The sequence below is a fragment of the Sceloporus occidentalis genome, unplaced genomic scaffold (genome assembly GCF_023333645.1).
Source record: "Sceloporus occidentalis isolate IW3139 unplaced genomic scaffold, rSceOcc1.0.p SCAF_6, whole genome shotgun sequence".
In the NCBI taxonomy this organism is placed as follows: domain Eukaryota; kingdom Metazoa; phylum Chordata; class Lepidosauria; order Squamata; family Phrynosomatidae; genus Sceloporus; species Sceloporus occidentalis.
In genome coordinates, this window is record NW_028316986.1 from 41,989,830 (window position 1) to 42,003,492 (window position 13,663).

General features: G+C 46.0%; 1 protein-coding gene across 1 annotated transcript in view; it reads left to right on the top strand.

The window, feature by feature from the left end:
- LOC149310662 (dynein axonemal heavy chain 14-like) overlaps positions 1 to 13,663 on the top strand; it is a 352,749-nt gene that overhangs the window by 144,545 nt on the left and 194,541 nt on the right. The window contains 2 exon segments of the mRNA XM_089529413.1: positions 3,129 to 3,357; positions 4,165 to 4,218. Coding sequence (XP_089385539.1) covers positions 3,129 to 3,357; positions 4,165 to 4,218 — 283 coding nt within the window.

Here is a 13,663-nt window from a genome sequence, read left to right on the forward strand (position 1 = left end):
TAAGATCTAAACCAGTCGAGAACAGTGTCTGAGAACCCCAGGTCAGAAAGTATATCAACTAGAAGACCGTGATCAACAGTGTCAAAGGCTGCAGACAAATCAAGAAGGATGAGAACAGAGCAAAGGCCATTAGCCTTGGCCCTTAAAAGGTCATTTGAGATCTTAGTGAGAGCTGTTTCTGTAGAATGCCGTGGGCGGAAACCAGATTGAAAGGGATCGAGAATAGAGTTGGCTTCAAGAAACTCAAAACAGCGAGAATAAACAACCCGTTCCAAAACTTTAGAAAGAAAAGGAAGAAGAGAAATCGGACGATAGCTAGACAAAGAGGAGGGGTCAAGAGAAGGTTTTTTCAGAATTGGGGAAATGAGAGCATGTTTGAAGTCTGAAAGGAAGGAGCCTGTAGAGAGAGAGAGATTGAAGATATGGAGAAGTGAGGGCAGAAAAGATGGAGCTATAGAAATTAGAAGACGAGTAGGAATTGGGTCAAGAGAAAACCAGCTGTTTCAATAATGTCTGACTCCATGGGGTCCGCAGGCACTGTAGTAGGAATTATCTCGAAAATAGCTTTTGATTTTTAGCACAAGTCGTTTTCTACCACTCCTCTTCGTCCTTTTCCTAAAGCACCAAGTAGGGTTGTTGTCACAGCCATAGCAGAAGCCAGCACTGAGTGGCATTGCCATCTTTTCCTCTGTTCCCTCTTTGATGGAGTGGTGTAGGAACACTACTCCTGCCTTCTTCTCTCTTTGCATGTGAAGAGGGTGCAGCTGCTGCCATTATATGGTTGCCCCCTGTAGCCAAGGCAGGCAGGCCATTTTCTTTCTAGCATGATACAGCAGAAGATGGCAAACATGCTTTCATGGTATGGTAGGGGTGGTGCTGATTTGGAATGGAGCTTCATTCACCTAGATCATAGTGTGGAGAAACACCCCCTCTGTGTGTCAGTATCTGAATGGCAAGAGAGCTTGGGATGGCCCTGGTCCCTATCCATCTTTCTATATATTTTCTTTTCTTTTTCATTTGCCTAAGAGGGAAGCCGCCACAGAACAGATACCATACACGGCAGTTGGAGATAAAAGGCCACAACTTTATTAACACAACCACAAACCACAAAACCACAACCAGAAAACGTAGGGTTGGCTCTGATGTATGAGGTCTGGATCTGTCATCCACCAGCCTAGTACTGAATGGATGAGCCAAAGTGCTTGGTCTCGGCCAAGCTTCGGGATGGCAGGGGATAACTGGTTAACACCCACGCTCCGATAATTGATCATGCGATTGATTGCATCTCCGCATATGCGCATCATCGCATCCCTAACCCCTTGCCAACGGGGGATGCTGTATCGATGTTGCCCCTGCAATGGCAACACCACATCGCTCACAGCACTCCCGTGTCCTCATGGAACTCCCAATCCAGCGCTGCGCAGCCTGGAAACCACACCCACCAGATCTGAGACCTATGCAACCGCCACTCAAAGTTGTGACAGCAACCCTGATCCCACCGATGGAGGGTGGGTGGGTGAGCCAATCTAGCAATGGCACCGGCCCAGGGTGCCTCAAGGCCTTAAATAGGCCTCCGCTCCAATGGGAGGCCGGGAAAGGGCAGAGCACCGGCCTCCCAGCCTATCCTGAGCAGCGCCAACTCATGACGCCACCCAATCGGGAGGCACTTCTGCCCGCGGACCTCAGGGACCAGTAGTCCCAGACGCGCGAGCGGAAGTCCCTCCCCCAGCCCCCATAGCCAGCCAATCACGGCTCGAGCGGCCCTGCGCCAGGGCTCCTGGGGCCACCCGAGCCAGAAGAGCCGGTCAGCGTACTGCAGGGCTCCCCCGCGCAGCAATCAGGCTGGCCTGCCGAGGCAGGCAGCCCCATATATCCTTGAAACGTAATATTTTTTTTTTTTACTTTTTCTTCTCACCAAAATCGCCCTTTCTGTTAATATCTCTAAGGTTTTGATGGTACAGCCTTATATTTTGAATACCTCAGCATTTCCCCCTCTCACTTTATATCTTTAAGGTTGCAGTCTTAGCATTCTTATCTAAGAGTAAGTTCAGCTGTTCATAGTGAGGCTGAATCTGAGTTAATCTTTGTAGGATTAATTTACTAGGGCTTTGAATGTTGCCTTTCCATTGCTACGTTAACATTTCTCATTTTTTCTCATTTCCTTTGTTCTCTGGATGGCAAAGGACTGAAGCCATGTACTCTTGGATTATTCCCCATGTGCCAGCTGACTAGGCAGGTGTCCAAGATACTTTGTCTATCATTTCCATTGACTCCCTTCCCTTCTCTGTTAGTTTTTTTTTTTTTAAAAAACAACTTTGCCAGCTAGATGTACATTTTCACTTTGCTCATATATATATATATAATAAGTTTACCCCAAATCAAATGACATTCATCCAGCAAGTCTGAAATGAAAGACAAATGGAAAGTTAAAAATAAGTTTATTACTTCAATTGAGAGTGAGTCTGAGGGCTTGGTAGTGCTACCTCCACTAAAGAAAAGGAAGGAATAGAAAAGATGGCAGAGAATGTGGATATATATATATATATATATATATATATATATATATAAATAATAATATTTTAAAAATTAAGTTACTACATCAGCCAGGGCAAGGAACTTGGGGTTCTGTTCAGGAGAAAACTTTGAGTGTCACTGCCATATGGGGATTGAACTTCCAAAACAGGAAGTAGAGTGAATGCAGGCAAAAGCACCAATCAGAATGACCAGGGAAATGGAATTTCTGAGAAACTCCCTAAGAATTCAGGCTTGGGTAAATCTTGAGAGTGCATGGATTGCCTTGCCACCCAGAGAGTGAAAGGTTGGTACTTACAATTCTTGGATGACTGGAAGAACAATCTATCCCTTCCCAATTTGTGGCTGCACAACTGGGGGGGGGGGCACCCAAAGGATTAGGTTGTTAGGCAAGGCTTTAGAGTAAAACTACCAGAGAAGGAAAGGGAGTCAAAGGACATAACAAAAAATAAATAAATTTTGACTCCTGCCTAATCAGCTGGAGCATGCAGACTAACCATGAGTGTGTGAATTGTTCCTCTTGCCATCCAAGAATGAATATTCATGGTACATACCAACCTCTCATTCTCACATATTAAAATGTGCTTTCATTCCAGGCAGTTGCATTATCAATGGCATGAAGCCTATCCATGTAGGGTTATTCAAGGTTATGCCTCCTTTGAATATGGTTATGAATACTTGGGATGCTCTCCACGTTTGGTTATTACCCCTCTCACAGACCGATGTTGGTTAACTGTTACTGGAGCTCTACACCTGAATTTAGGAGGTTGCCTTGCTGGTCCAGCTGGTACAGGAAAATCAGAAACTGTTAAAGATCTATCAAAAGTAAGTGCTTTGCCTCATATCAAAATGTTCAACTTCATGTTCTTTCTATCACACAACTGGGTTCTGCCCCTACACAGTGCTTTGCTCAGAACACTCAGGGGTTGAAAGGCTTTTAGCAGAAAATCCAACCAAATGACACTCTATTCCCTTTTATCTGTTACAGGAGTTACACTGTGGATATCATGGTCTCATTTTTTATTGTTAATTTGTTTGTTGGCATATACCCTGGTAGACAAAATGCATGGTTATTTTAGCATGGAAGTTGTAATGGCTGCTTTAAGCTGTAACATGGGGCTTGTAGTGCTATTGTTTAGGATCTGGCATTGTCCTAATCAGACATTTGCTTCCTTTAGCTAGAAGATGGCCAAAGGAGGGCCAAGAGACAGGTAAACAGCCAATTTTTCATGGGATCGACACCTGCGACCCTTAGCAAATTTACATTCCTATGGGACTGACACTTGAGATTCTTAATGTTCAGGCAGGTTTTAGTCCTAACCTCACCCCCAGATAGAGAAGCAGAAGGTTCCTAGTGTCAGAGAGAAAACTTATTATTAGCACTAGAACTTGCACAATTACCCTGGATGCATCTCTATTTACCTTTTAGGCTTAAGGCCTTTTTACCAGGTAACACAGGCAGAGTATAATGAAGCTATGAAACATGGGCTTTAAAGCCAGTGCGTACAAATTTATGTGTAGTTATATTATAAAAAAATTGTTTGGTGGATAAGAATTTTTAATTTTACACTAATCTGTCTGATTAAATAAATAAAATTGCTTCTTCCCTAAAACAGCATTTTTTTCCACTAGGCTTTGGGAAAACTCTGTCTTTCCTTTAACTGTTCTGAAGGTTTGGATGATAAGGTATGGTATAATTTCTTTCTTTCTTTTTTTTTTTTTTAAAAAAAAGCAGTTTAGAAGATTGCAGTCTTAGGCACATTTTGTAAGGCCCAAAACAGACGGGCCAAATAATGCGGCTTCCAGCCACTTTGAGGTCATGACATTTAGACAATGCATGCCACCAAAGCGGCCGCATGTCACGCCAAGGGTGTGTCAAGGTGGCAAAATCCAGTCTTTTCAAGGGCAGATAAAATCTGCCTCTGCTGGCAGCCCGTCTGGGGCTGCTTTCAGAGAGGGCTGTGTGATCGCTGCAGTCTTGGGCCATTCACAACTGAAGCTGTCTCTGGCTGCTCCTTTTGGACCATCTGCTTCACCCCATGTTGCAGTACATGGAATGTAATGTAAAATAGATTGCAGGCTCAAACATTTAAATGTCACGTTGATTTTATTGCTTTCATTGGATCAGAGTGCACCAACCTGATCTTTATACTCTTGTCTATTATGATGGATATGTGCTGGCCAAATGGCCGTAATAAAGTTATTATAATTATAATTATGATGGATTTAGGTGTTTAAAAGGTTTTTATATAAACAACAATAATAAAAAAACAACAAGAAAACAAATAAAACCAGTGGGGGGTTACATTTGACAGATGAATCAAATCCACCTAGAATTAGCTGTGTTTGGTGTTTAAAGAATTTAGTCCCAAATGTCTTTTTTGAACAAGTCTTCATTTTTCTAGCTCATTGGTGAAAGAGAAAAGTCAGGAAGTCACCATAAGGTCTAAATGAGGTAGGGTCTTGTTGAAGAAAACAATTTACTTTGACATAGAAGCAAGTGATTTCAAGAACATTAAACATTTACATAACTTTCTGCACCATCTTCCAAAACATGCCAGAAAATCAGAATAAGATAAAAAGAGCAATATGATATACATAGGCCCGTTACAGACGGGCATAAAGTACGGACTGGGTCCGTACTAGGGTTAGAAAGAGGTGTCTCTTCCAGACACCCCTAACCCTAATATGGACTGAGTCTGTACAAAATGGCGGCGCCCATGCCACACGGGGGCCGCCATCTTGACGTAGCGGACACTTTGCGTCCGCACGTTGCGTGGCACATTTGATGCCGTGAGTGCGCCACAAAAACTGCAGCGGGGAGGAGCCATGCGGTTTGGATGCTGGGGCTCCTCCGCGCTGCAACTGGCAACGGCGCGAGACTGCCCGTTTTGGGCGGTCTGTAACGCGCCACAGTTTGGAAATAGTGCCTGGTCCATACTGGTGAATTTGTATCTATGTAATAGCCTTTTTGGTTTGCAGAAGGTGGGACTAGTGATGGGAGCTCACCCCATCACAATGCACCTGGGCCTTAAACTGCCAACCTTCCAACCTTAAATCATCAGAATTGGTATCTTAACCACTAAGCCACGGTGTCCAAACATAGCAGTTCGAAATCATGTAAAAGTACAAGTAGATAAATAGGTACTATTTTGGTGGGAAGGTAACAACGTTCCATGCAGTCATGTTGGCCATGTGATCACAGAGTTGTCTTTGACAACTTTAGCTTAGTAACAGAGATGAGCACAATGTGAAGTCGAAGGCTTTCACAGCTGGCATCCATAGATTTTTGTGGGGTTTTCGGGCTATGAGGCTGTGTTCTAGATGAGTTTAATCCTGATGTTTTGCCAGCAGCTGTGGCTGGCATTTTGAGATAATGCTGTCGTGGAAGAGAGTGGAATATATATACTGTTGGTTGAGAGGAAATGATTTACATCTGTGTATTGTTCTCTTGTTGAATGGCAAGGCCAGGGTGTCCATTTAATTAATTAATTTTCCAGAAGACATCACAGCCCTGTTCAAACATTACCTCACCACAAGCTACTTCTGATGGAACAATGGATTCTACAAGCAGAGAGATGGGGTAGCTATGGGAAGCCCTATGAGCTCCATAATAGCAAACTTTTACCTTGAAAATCAGGCCCTGGAAACAGCACGAAAAAATCCCACAACATGGTTCCGATACGTGGACGACATATTTCACCATCTGGAGCCACAAAGAGAAGAAGATCTGACTGTGTTTTGAACCATCTGAACAACATCCACCCAAATATCCAATTCATGATGGAAACTGTCGAACAGCCCTTACTGTCAGGAAGTTCCTCAATATTAGGAGGAACTTCCTAACATTAAGGGCTGTTCGACAGTGGAACACGCTCCCTCAGAGAGTGGTGGAGGTCTTTAAACAGAGGCTGGATGGCCATCTGTCAAGGATGCTTTGAGAGTTCCTGAATGCCAGGGGTTGGACTGGATGGCCCTTGTGGTCTCTTCCAACTCTATGATTCTATGAAAACGAAAAGGAAGAAACATTGCAATTCTTGGATATCCTGGTCATTCGCAAACCAAACCAACAGTTGGACCACACAGTATGCAGAAAACTTACACACATGGTCAGATACCTACACAAGAACTGCAACCATCACCCAGGCCAAAAAAGAAGCACAATAAAAACAAGGGTAGACAGGGCAAAAGGGATCTGTGAACCCCACTTCCTGGAAGATAAATTGAAGCATCAAGACTGGGCTCTACAGGCTAATGGTTACTCTAGCTCAGAGATCAGAAGGGCTGCCAGACCCAGAAAAACCCATAGTAGTGAAGACAAACGACCACCCAAAGGGAAGGTATTTTCCCCATACATCAAAGGGGTCACAGACAGAATAGAACTGGTGAGGAAACACAACCTCCAAATGGTCTACAAACCAACCAAGAAAATCTAGTAAATGCTGCGCTCAGCCAACGACAGGAGAGAGCCTCTCACAGTCGCAGGAGTTTACCACATACCGTGCAGCTGTGGACAAATTTACATAGGGACCACCAAATGCAGTGTTGAAACATGAATCAAGGAACACGAGAGACACTGCAGACTGGGTCAGTTAGAAAAATCAGCAGTAGCAGAACATGTTATAAACCATCCTAGGCATAAAATGCTATTTCAAAACACTGAAATTCTAGACGCACCAGCTCAGGGAAGCTGCCTTCGAACTTTGCCATCTAGGGCTCCAGCAAGCGAGCCAGGACTGCGGGGGGATTAGGAACACCTGGGGAAGGTGGGGAGAGGGGCGCGCCGGTGGCAGCGGCATGCTCAAAAGCCAGCCTGCCTGGTCTCCTCCCCCGTCCCGCCTCTGTCTGCCTCCCAAAGGACTGTTGCTACTGCTGCTGGAGCTGCTGTGTGTTTGCCGGGCGGCTCCCTGGGCTTGGCTGAAGACCTGCGCAACTGCGCACCAGCTCAGGGAAGCCGCCTTCGGACTTTGCCATCTTCACAGTTACGCATCTGCGCATCTGCACAGTCCCGGTGGGGAAGGAGGGAGGTATGAGAGGTGTGTTCCTTGCTAGCGTTGCAGCAGTGGAGAGCTGTTGTGTAACTCTTCCACTGCTGTCTTGTACAGTAAAGGAGGGAGAAGGCTATGGATAAGGGGCATGTTATGGCTGGGGGGCAGGTGATGGTAGGTACGAGTGGGGCCTCTATTGGAGTAGTGTGGGGCAGGGGGAGGTATGGCGGTAGGAAAGTGGAGAAGCGTTACAGGAGAAGACGAGATCGATGTGTAATATCTATCTCGCCTTCCTTCCACCTTCCTAACCAAAGAGGCCTGAAGGTCAATCCAACCATACCACAAACCCTGTCTCTGCTCCTGTGCAATGCCAGGTCTGTGAAGAACAAGTCCCACATTATACATGATTTGTTGGAGGATAAGAACTGCGACCTGGCTTGCATTACTGAGACCTGGCTTGGGCCTGGAGGTGAAGCTGTGTGGACACAGGCCCTCCCTGCCGGGTTCTCAGTTAAGGACCAGTCCAGGTTAGGTGGGCGGGGGGGGGGAGTTGCCTTGATTTATAAGAACACCCTTCCTCTAACCAGGAACCATGTCCGACAAACCTCTTTTATCGAGTGTATTTACCTGACCCTAAAGGCCAGAGACAGTCTGGGGATTCTGTTGGTCTACTGGCCACCCCGTGCGCTAACAGACTCCCTGGCCGAGCTGACACAGCTGGTCTCGGAGCTGGTGTTGGAGTCCCCCAAGCTTCTTGTCCTGGGGGACCTCAACATCCCCTTCGTGGCCAGCCATAATCCATCCGGTGCGGCTCGGGAGTTCATGGATTCCATGACTGCCATGGACCTGTCTCAATTGGTCATGGGTCTGACGCATCCTGCGGGTAATACACTCGATATGGTCTTTTGTACGGACATGGAAAGCCTGTGGGCGGAAGTAACTAATATTTCCGCCCTGTCATGGACGGACCATTTCCTGGTGGAGGCAAAAATCAAGGCATCTACCCAGATCCCTCCCGGGGGTTGCGGACCTATTAGAATGGTCCACCCTCGAAGGCTGATGGAACCCAAAAGGTTCCAAGAAGCCCTAGAGGGTTATATGGTTGGATGTGACGGCGATTCTGTTGATGCCCTGACTATCATCTGGGACACCGATCTCTCCAGGGCTATACACAGTATCGCTCCCAAGCGTCCTCTCAGGCCTGCTTCCAAAAAACAGCCCTGGTATACCGAAGATCTCCGGGCAAGGAAGCAGGTCCTGCGACGACTAGAGCGCAAATGGCGGAGACATCAGGACTTAGCCGACAAGGCACTCCTAGCTTCTCTTTTGGAGGACTATGGAGTGGCGATAGACGCAGCAAAGAACTCGTTCTATGCTGCGCGTATTGCGTCTGCAGAGTCGCGTCCAGCAGAGCTGTTCAGAGTAGTGAGGGAGCTTACACAGCTTCCCTCCTCTCTGAACCCTATTTTGGAACCATCCAAGGCCTGCTGCGACCAATTTAACAACTTCTTCATGTATAAAACCTCTCAGATAAGGGCTGATCTCGACACCATTATTGGATCAGAATCCGGAGTAGAGGTTTCCAGAGCTTCCGTGGACTCTATTGTACTGGATCATTTTGAGTCTGTAAGTACCGAGATCCTTAGAAGCGTTAGGAAGACAACCTGCTCTCTCGATCCCTGTCCCTCATGGCTAGCGGCTCAGGGGTGTGTGGGTGTAACCACCTTGTTACACCGAATTATTAATACATCACTCAGGGATGGGCAATTTCCAACCAGCTTGAAATTGGCCGTAGTGAAACCGCTGATCAAAAAGCCCTCCCTTGACCCCCTGATGCATAGTAATTATTGGCCTGTTTCGCTACTGCCATTTTTGAGGAAGGTGATCGAGAGAGCGGTTGCACTCCAGCTTCAATCAATCTTGGATGATACTGATTATCTAGACCCATTTCAAACTGGGTTCTGGGCGGGCTATGAAGTTGAGACTGCCATGGTCTCCTTGGTCGATGATCTTCGTCTGGGCATGGACAAGGGTAGCGTGTCCCTGTTAGTGCTCTTGGACATCTCAGCGGCTTTAGATACCATCGACCATGGTATCCTTCTGGAACGCCTGAGAGAGTTGGGAATCGGGGGCACTGTGCTCCAGTGGTTCCGTTCCTACCTCTCGGGCAGGTTCCAGATGGTGCAGCTGGGAGACGTGTGCTCCGATAAGAGGGCACTTACATCTGGTGTCCCTCAAGGAGCCATTCTGTCTCCCATGCTATTCAACATTTACATGAAACCACTGGGAGAGATCATCTGGAGACACGGGGCGCGGTGTTATCAGTACGCTGATGACACTCAGATATATTTCTCTGTGTCTCCGACTGATGCAGTGACCAGGGATGGCATCTCTCCTCTTGATGCTTGTCTGGACTTGGTAATGGGCTGGATGAGGGAAAACAGACTCAGACTGAATCCAGAGAAAACGGAAGTACATGTGATAGGTTCCCCAGGCCCGGGTTTGGAGATTTGTCCACCTGTCCTAGACGGGGTCACGCTTCCCCTGAAGGACTCTGTTCGCAGTCTGGGGGTGCTCCTGGATTCGTCGCTTCACCTTACGTCTCAGGTGGATGCGACGGTCAGGAGTACCTGTTATCAGCTTTGGCTGATACGCCAGCTGCGACCCTACCTGGGCCGGGGGGACCTTGAAACAGTGGTACATGCTCTGGTAACCTCTCGTTTGGATTTCTGTAATGCGCTTTACATGGGGCAACCCTTGTACCAAACCCGGAAGCTTCAGCTGGTTCAGAATATGGCAGCAAGGCTGGGCACTGGATCTTCCAGGGCCAGCCATATAACACCGGTACTTAAAGATCTACACTGGCTGCCTATTCGCTTCCGGGCACAATACAAGGTGTTGGTTATCACCTATAAAGCCCTAAATGGCTTGGGCCCAGGATACTTAGAGGACCGCCTCTCCCCATATAATCCGCCCCGCACTCTCAGATCGGGTGATAAACATCTCTTAAGAGTTCCAGATGCTAGACGAGCCATCACTACACAAAGGGCCTTTTCCACCTCGGCCCCTAAGCTCTGGAACTCGATCCCCGACGAGCTCCGCTCGACCCCCTCCCTAGCCCAATTTTAAAAAGGGCTGAAAACGTATCTTTTCAAACAGGCATACCCCCAATAGCCCTGTTGTGATCCCTCTCCCCCTCACCGTTGTTACAATCGTTGCTAGCCTGGAATTGTTTTGTTACTGTTATTGTTGTTTTATATAATGTAATTGTAAATTTTTGATAATGTTTTTATTGTAATTTGTATGTTGTTGGATTGCAAAATCCACCATTGTAACCCGCCTTGATATCTGGAAAGGCAGGCTAGAAATAAAGCTTTTGTTATTATTATATTATAGACCATACCAACAAGTATCAGGTCAAAATGCACAGGGAAGCCATTGAAATCCATAAACACCTGGACAGTTTCAACAGGAAAGAAGAAACTCTTAAAGTAAACAAAGTTTCACTACCAGTCCTGAAAAACACCAAAATCAGGACACAGCAAATGCAAATGAAAACTACCCAAGGTGAGGGGGGGTTTCCCAGCAGACAATGGATCAATTAAATGGACACCCTGAGGCCTTACCTTTCAGCAACAGGATAATATACAGATTAACATATATACTGTGAAGTCGAAGGCTTTCATGGCCAACATCCATAGTTTTTTGTGGGGTTTTGGGGCTATGTGGCCATGTTTCTTCAGATGCCAGCCACAGATGCTGGCGAAACATCAGGAATAAACTCTTCTAGAACACGGACTCATAGCCCGAAAAATCCATTAAAAACTAGAGATGAGCACCTCCATCCATGTCAAGGGAAACCTTTACCTTTAATAGCCTTTTCCCCCCCTGCATGATGTTGTAAGAATTCCATATAAAGTTGGTTTAATTCTTTGTTTGGTATAGTGCCCTAAACTACCAAGACAGTGTATACCCAGCACTGTGTCATTAAATAAATTCCTGAGTTCAATATACTATCAGACTTCATTTATTAATCTTAAAGAATTTTTTAAAACCCACAAAACTTCAGTTGATGCTGGGAGCAGAATGCAATGCAATTCTAATCTTGGGACTGAATGACTTGGAAAAAGGGATTATACTTGTCCACCTACAAGAAGATGAAATCCTAATTAAAAATCTCAAAATTGTATATCCTCAACTCATTTAATCCTATGATATGCCAGGGGAATGTATTTTAATGGTTTAGTAGATTGAATTCAGGTTTTTCTGTCTGTTTTGTCTGTCTGTTCTTGTCCAATTGTTAATTTTTTTGTTAAGACTTTGTTGTATTGAGTTTGAGTTTGTTAAAACACTGCACACCTAGAAGGCAATTATTCAGCGACAGAATAAGCTGTAGTGACTTTTGTTGTTATTGTGTGCCTTCAAGTTATTCCTGACTTATGGTGACCCTAAGGTGAAGAAGGTATCATGGTGGTTGTTGTTGTTATTGTTGTTGTTGTTTTGAGGCTGAGAATGTGTGACTTGCCCAAAGTCACCCAGTCGGTTTCCATGGATGGGTGGGGATTCAAACCCTGATCTCCAGAGTCATAGTTGTAGTCCAGTGCTCAGACCACTACACCACATTGGCTCTATAGTTTGACCAGATCATAATACTTTTAAAATTATCTAAGCCTCCCGTATAATCAGATCCGTTCCCTCACATCCCCTGGTGGACATTTACTCCAGTCAACCTGGACTACATTGCCAGCTGTCACCAAGAGGACATTTTCTTCAGCCGCCCCTAGACTGTGAAACCTGCCAGAAGATGTTCGTCAGCTGGATATGCTGTCTGAATTTAAATCAGCATCAAAGACCAGCATCATCTGGCAGGCCTATCCAGATGGTTTTTAAATTGTGAACTTTAATTTATGAATTTTAAAATATGGATTGTTTTAGTATGTATTTGTTTTATTTGTTCTTTTAAATTTATGTTGTGTGTGTTTTAACTTCATGTTGTATGTTGTGTATTAATCTATTGTTGTTCCATGTCTTGACTATCGCTCCCAAGCTTCCTTTCCAGCCCGCTTCAAATAAGAAACCATGGTACACTCAAGATCTTTGTAAAATGAAGCAGACTGTGCAACAACTAGAGCGCCACTGATGGAAACATCAACTTTTATCTGATAAGACACATCATAGAGACTTCTTGAAGTATTATAGGCGGGTTACAGACGGGCAAAAAGGGGTGTGCTCATGACGTCATGAAGGTATAGCCTTTAGACGGCCCTTACCTGAATGCCGCCATGAACACGCCACCTGCACGCCCCAAGCGGGAAGAAGCGGCATTAAAAAGGTGCCGCTTTTTCCCGCTTCTTTTCTATATACTGCGCAGCTGCGCATCTCCGTCTGTAAGCTGCTGCACCGGTACGCCAGAATTGTTACGCCGCTAATTTAAGTTGCCCATTTAAAGGCTCCGAGTCAGCTGCGTCGCATAATGAGTCGGGGTCCTGGAACATGCGCAATTTGCACCGAGGCTCTAATTAGAGCATCAGATGCCATGCAGATGTGGAAGCTGCAGCACAGCTGCATTCTATTTTAATGCTCGTGACCCTAACCCTAGAGCAACATGTACGCATGCGCTGCTAGAATTGTGGAAAGTTTGGAATTTAAAGTGAACCCCTACACATATTCCTGCACCATTTTCACCTAACAATAAAAAAACACTAAAACTTTAAATATTTACATATGTACAAGGGAGGTGATGGGGGATGGCAGGGGGACAGCGGTGGCAGCAGCGACAGCTGTGGCTGTGCATTGCAGATTCAGCAAGAGCACGGGGACCAAAGGAGAGGAGGCATCCATGATGCTGGTGACACTGGCAACGTGCAAGCGGACAAGGATGCCAACACCAGCTGATCACCAGCTGGCAGGAGGCCACCTTTGTTCTTGGGTAGGGCAGGGGAAAAAGTTTAAAGGGGTCTGGGCGCTTTAAATGTGCACATACGCTTTCTGCCGCCGGTGCTGACCGCCGCAGCTGCGCAGCTGCGCATCCGCCAGCCGGCAAAAGAAAAAAAAAAGCCGCGTTTTTGGCCGCCCGTGCAGAAGCTGCCTCTCTCTTTGCAGTATCCTGCGAGGCGGCGGTATGGAAGCTGCGAGTAAGAAAC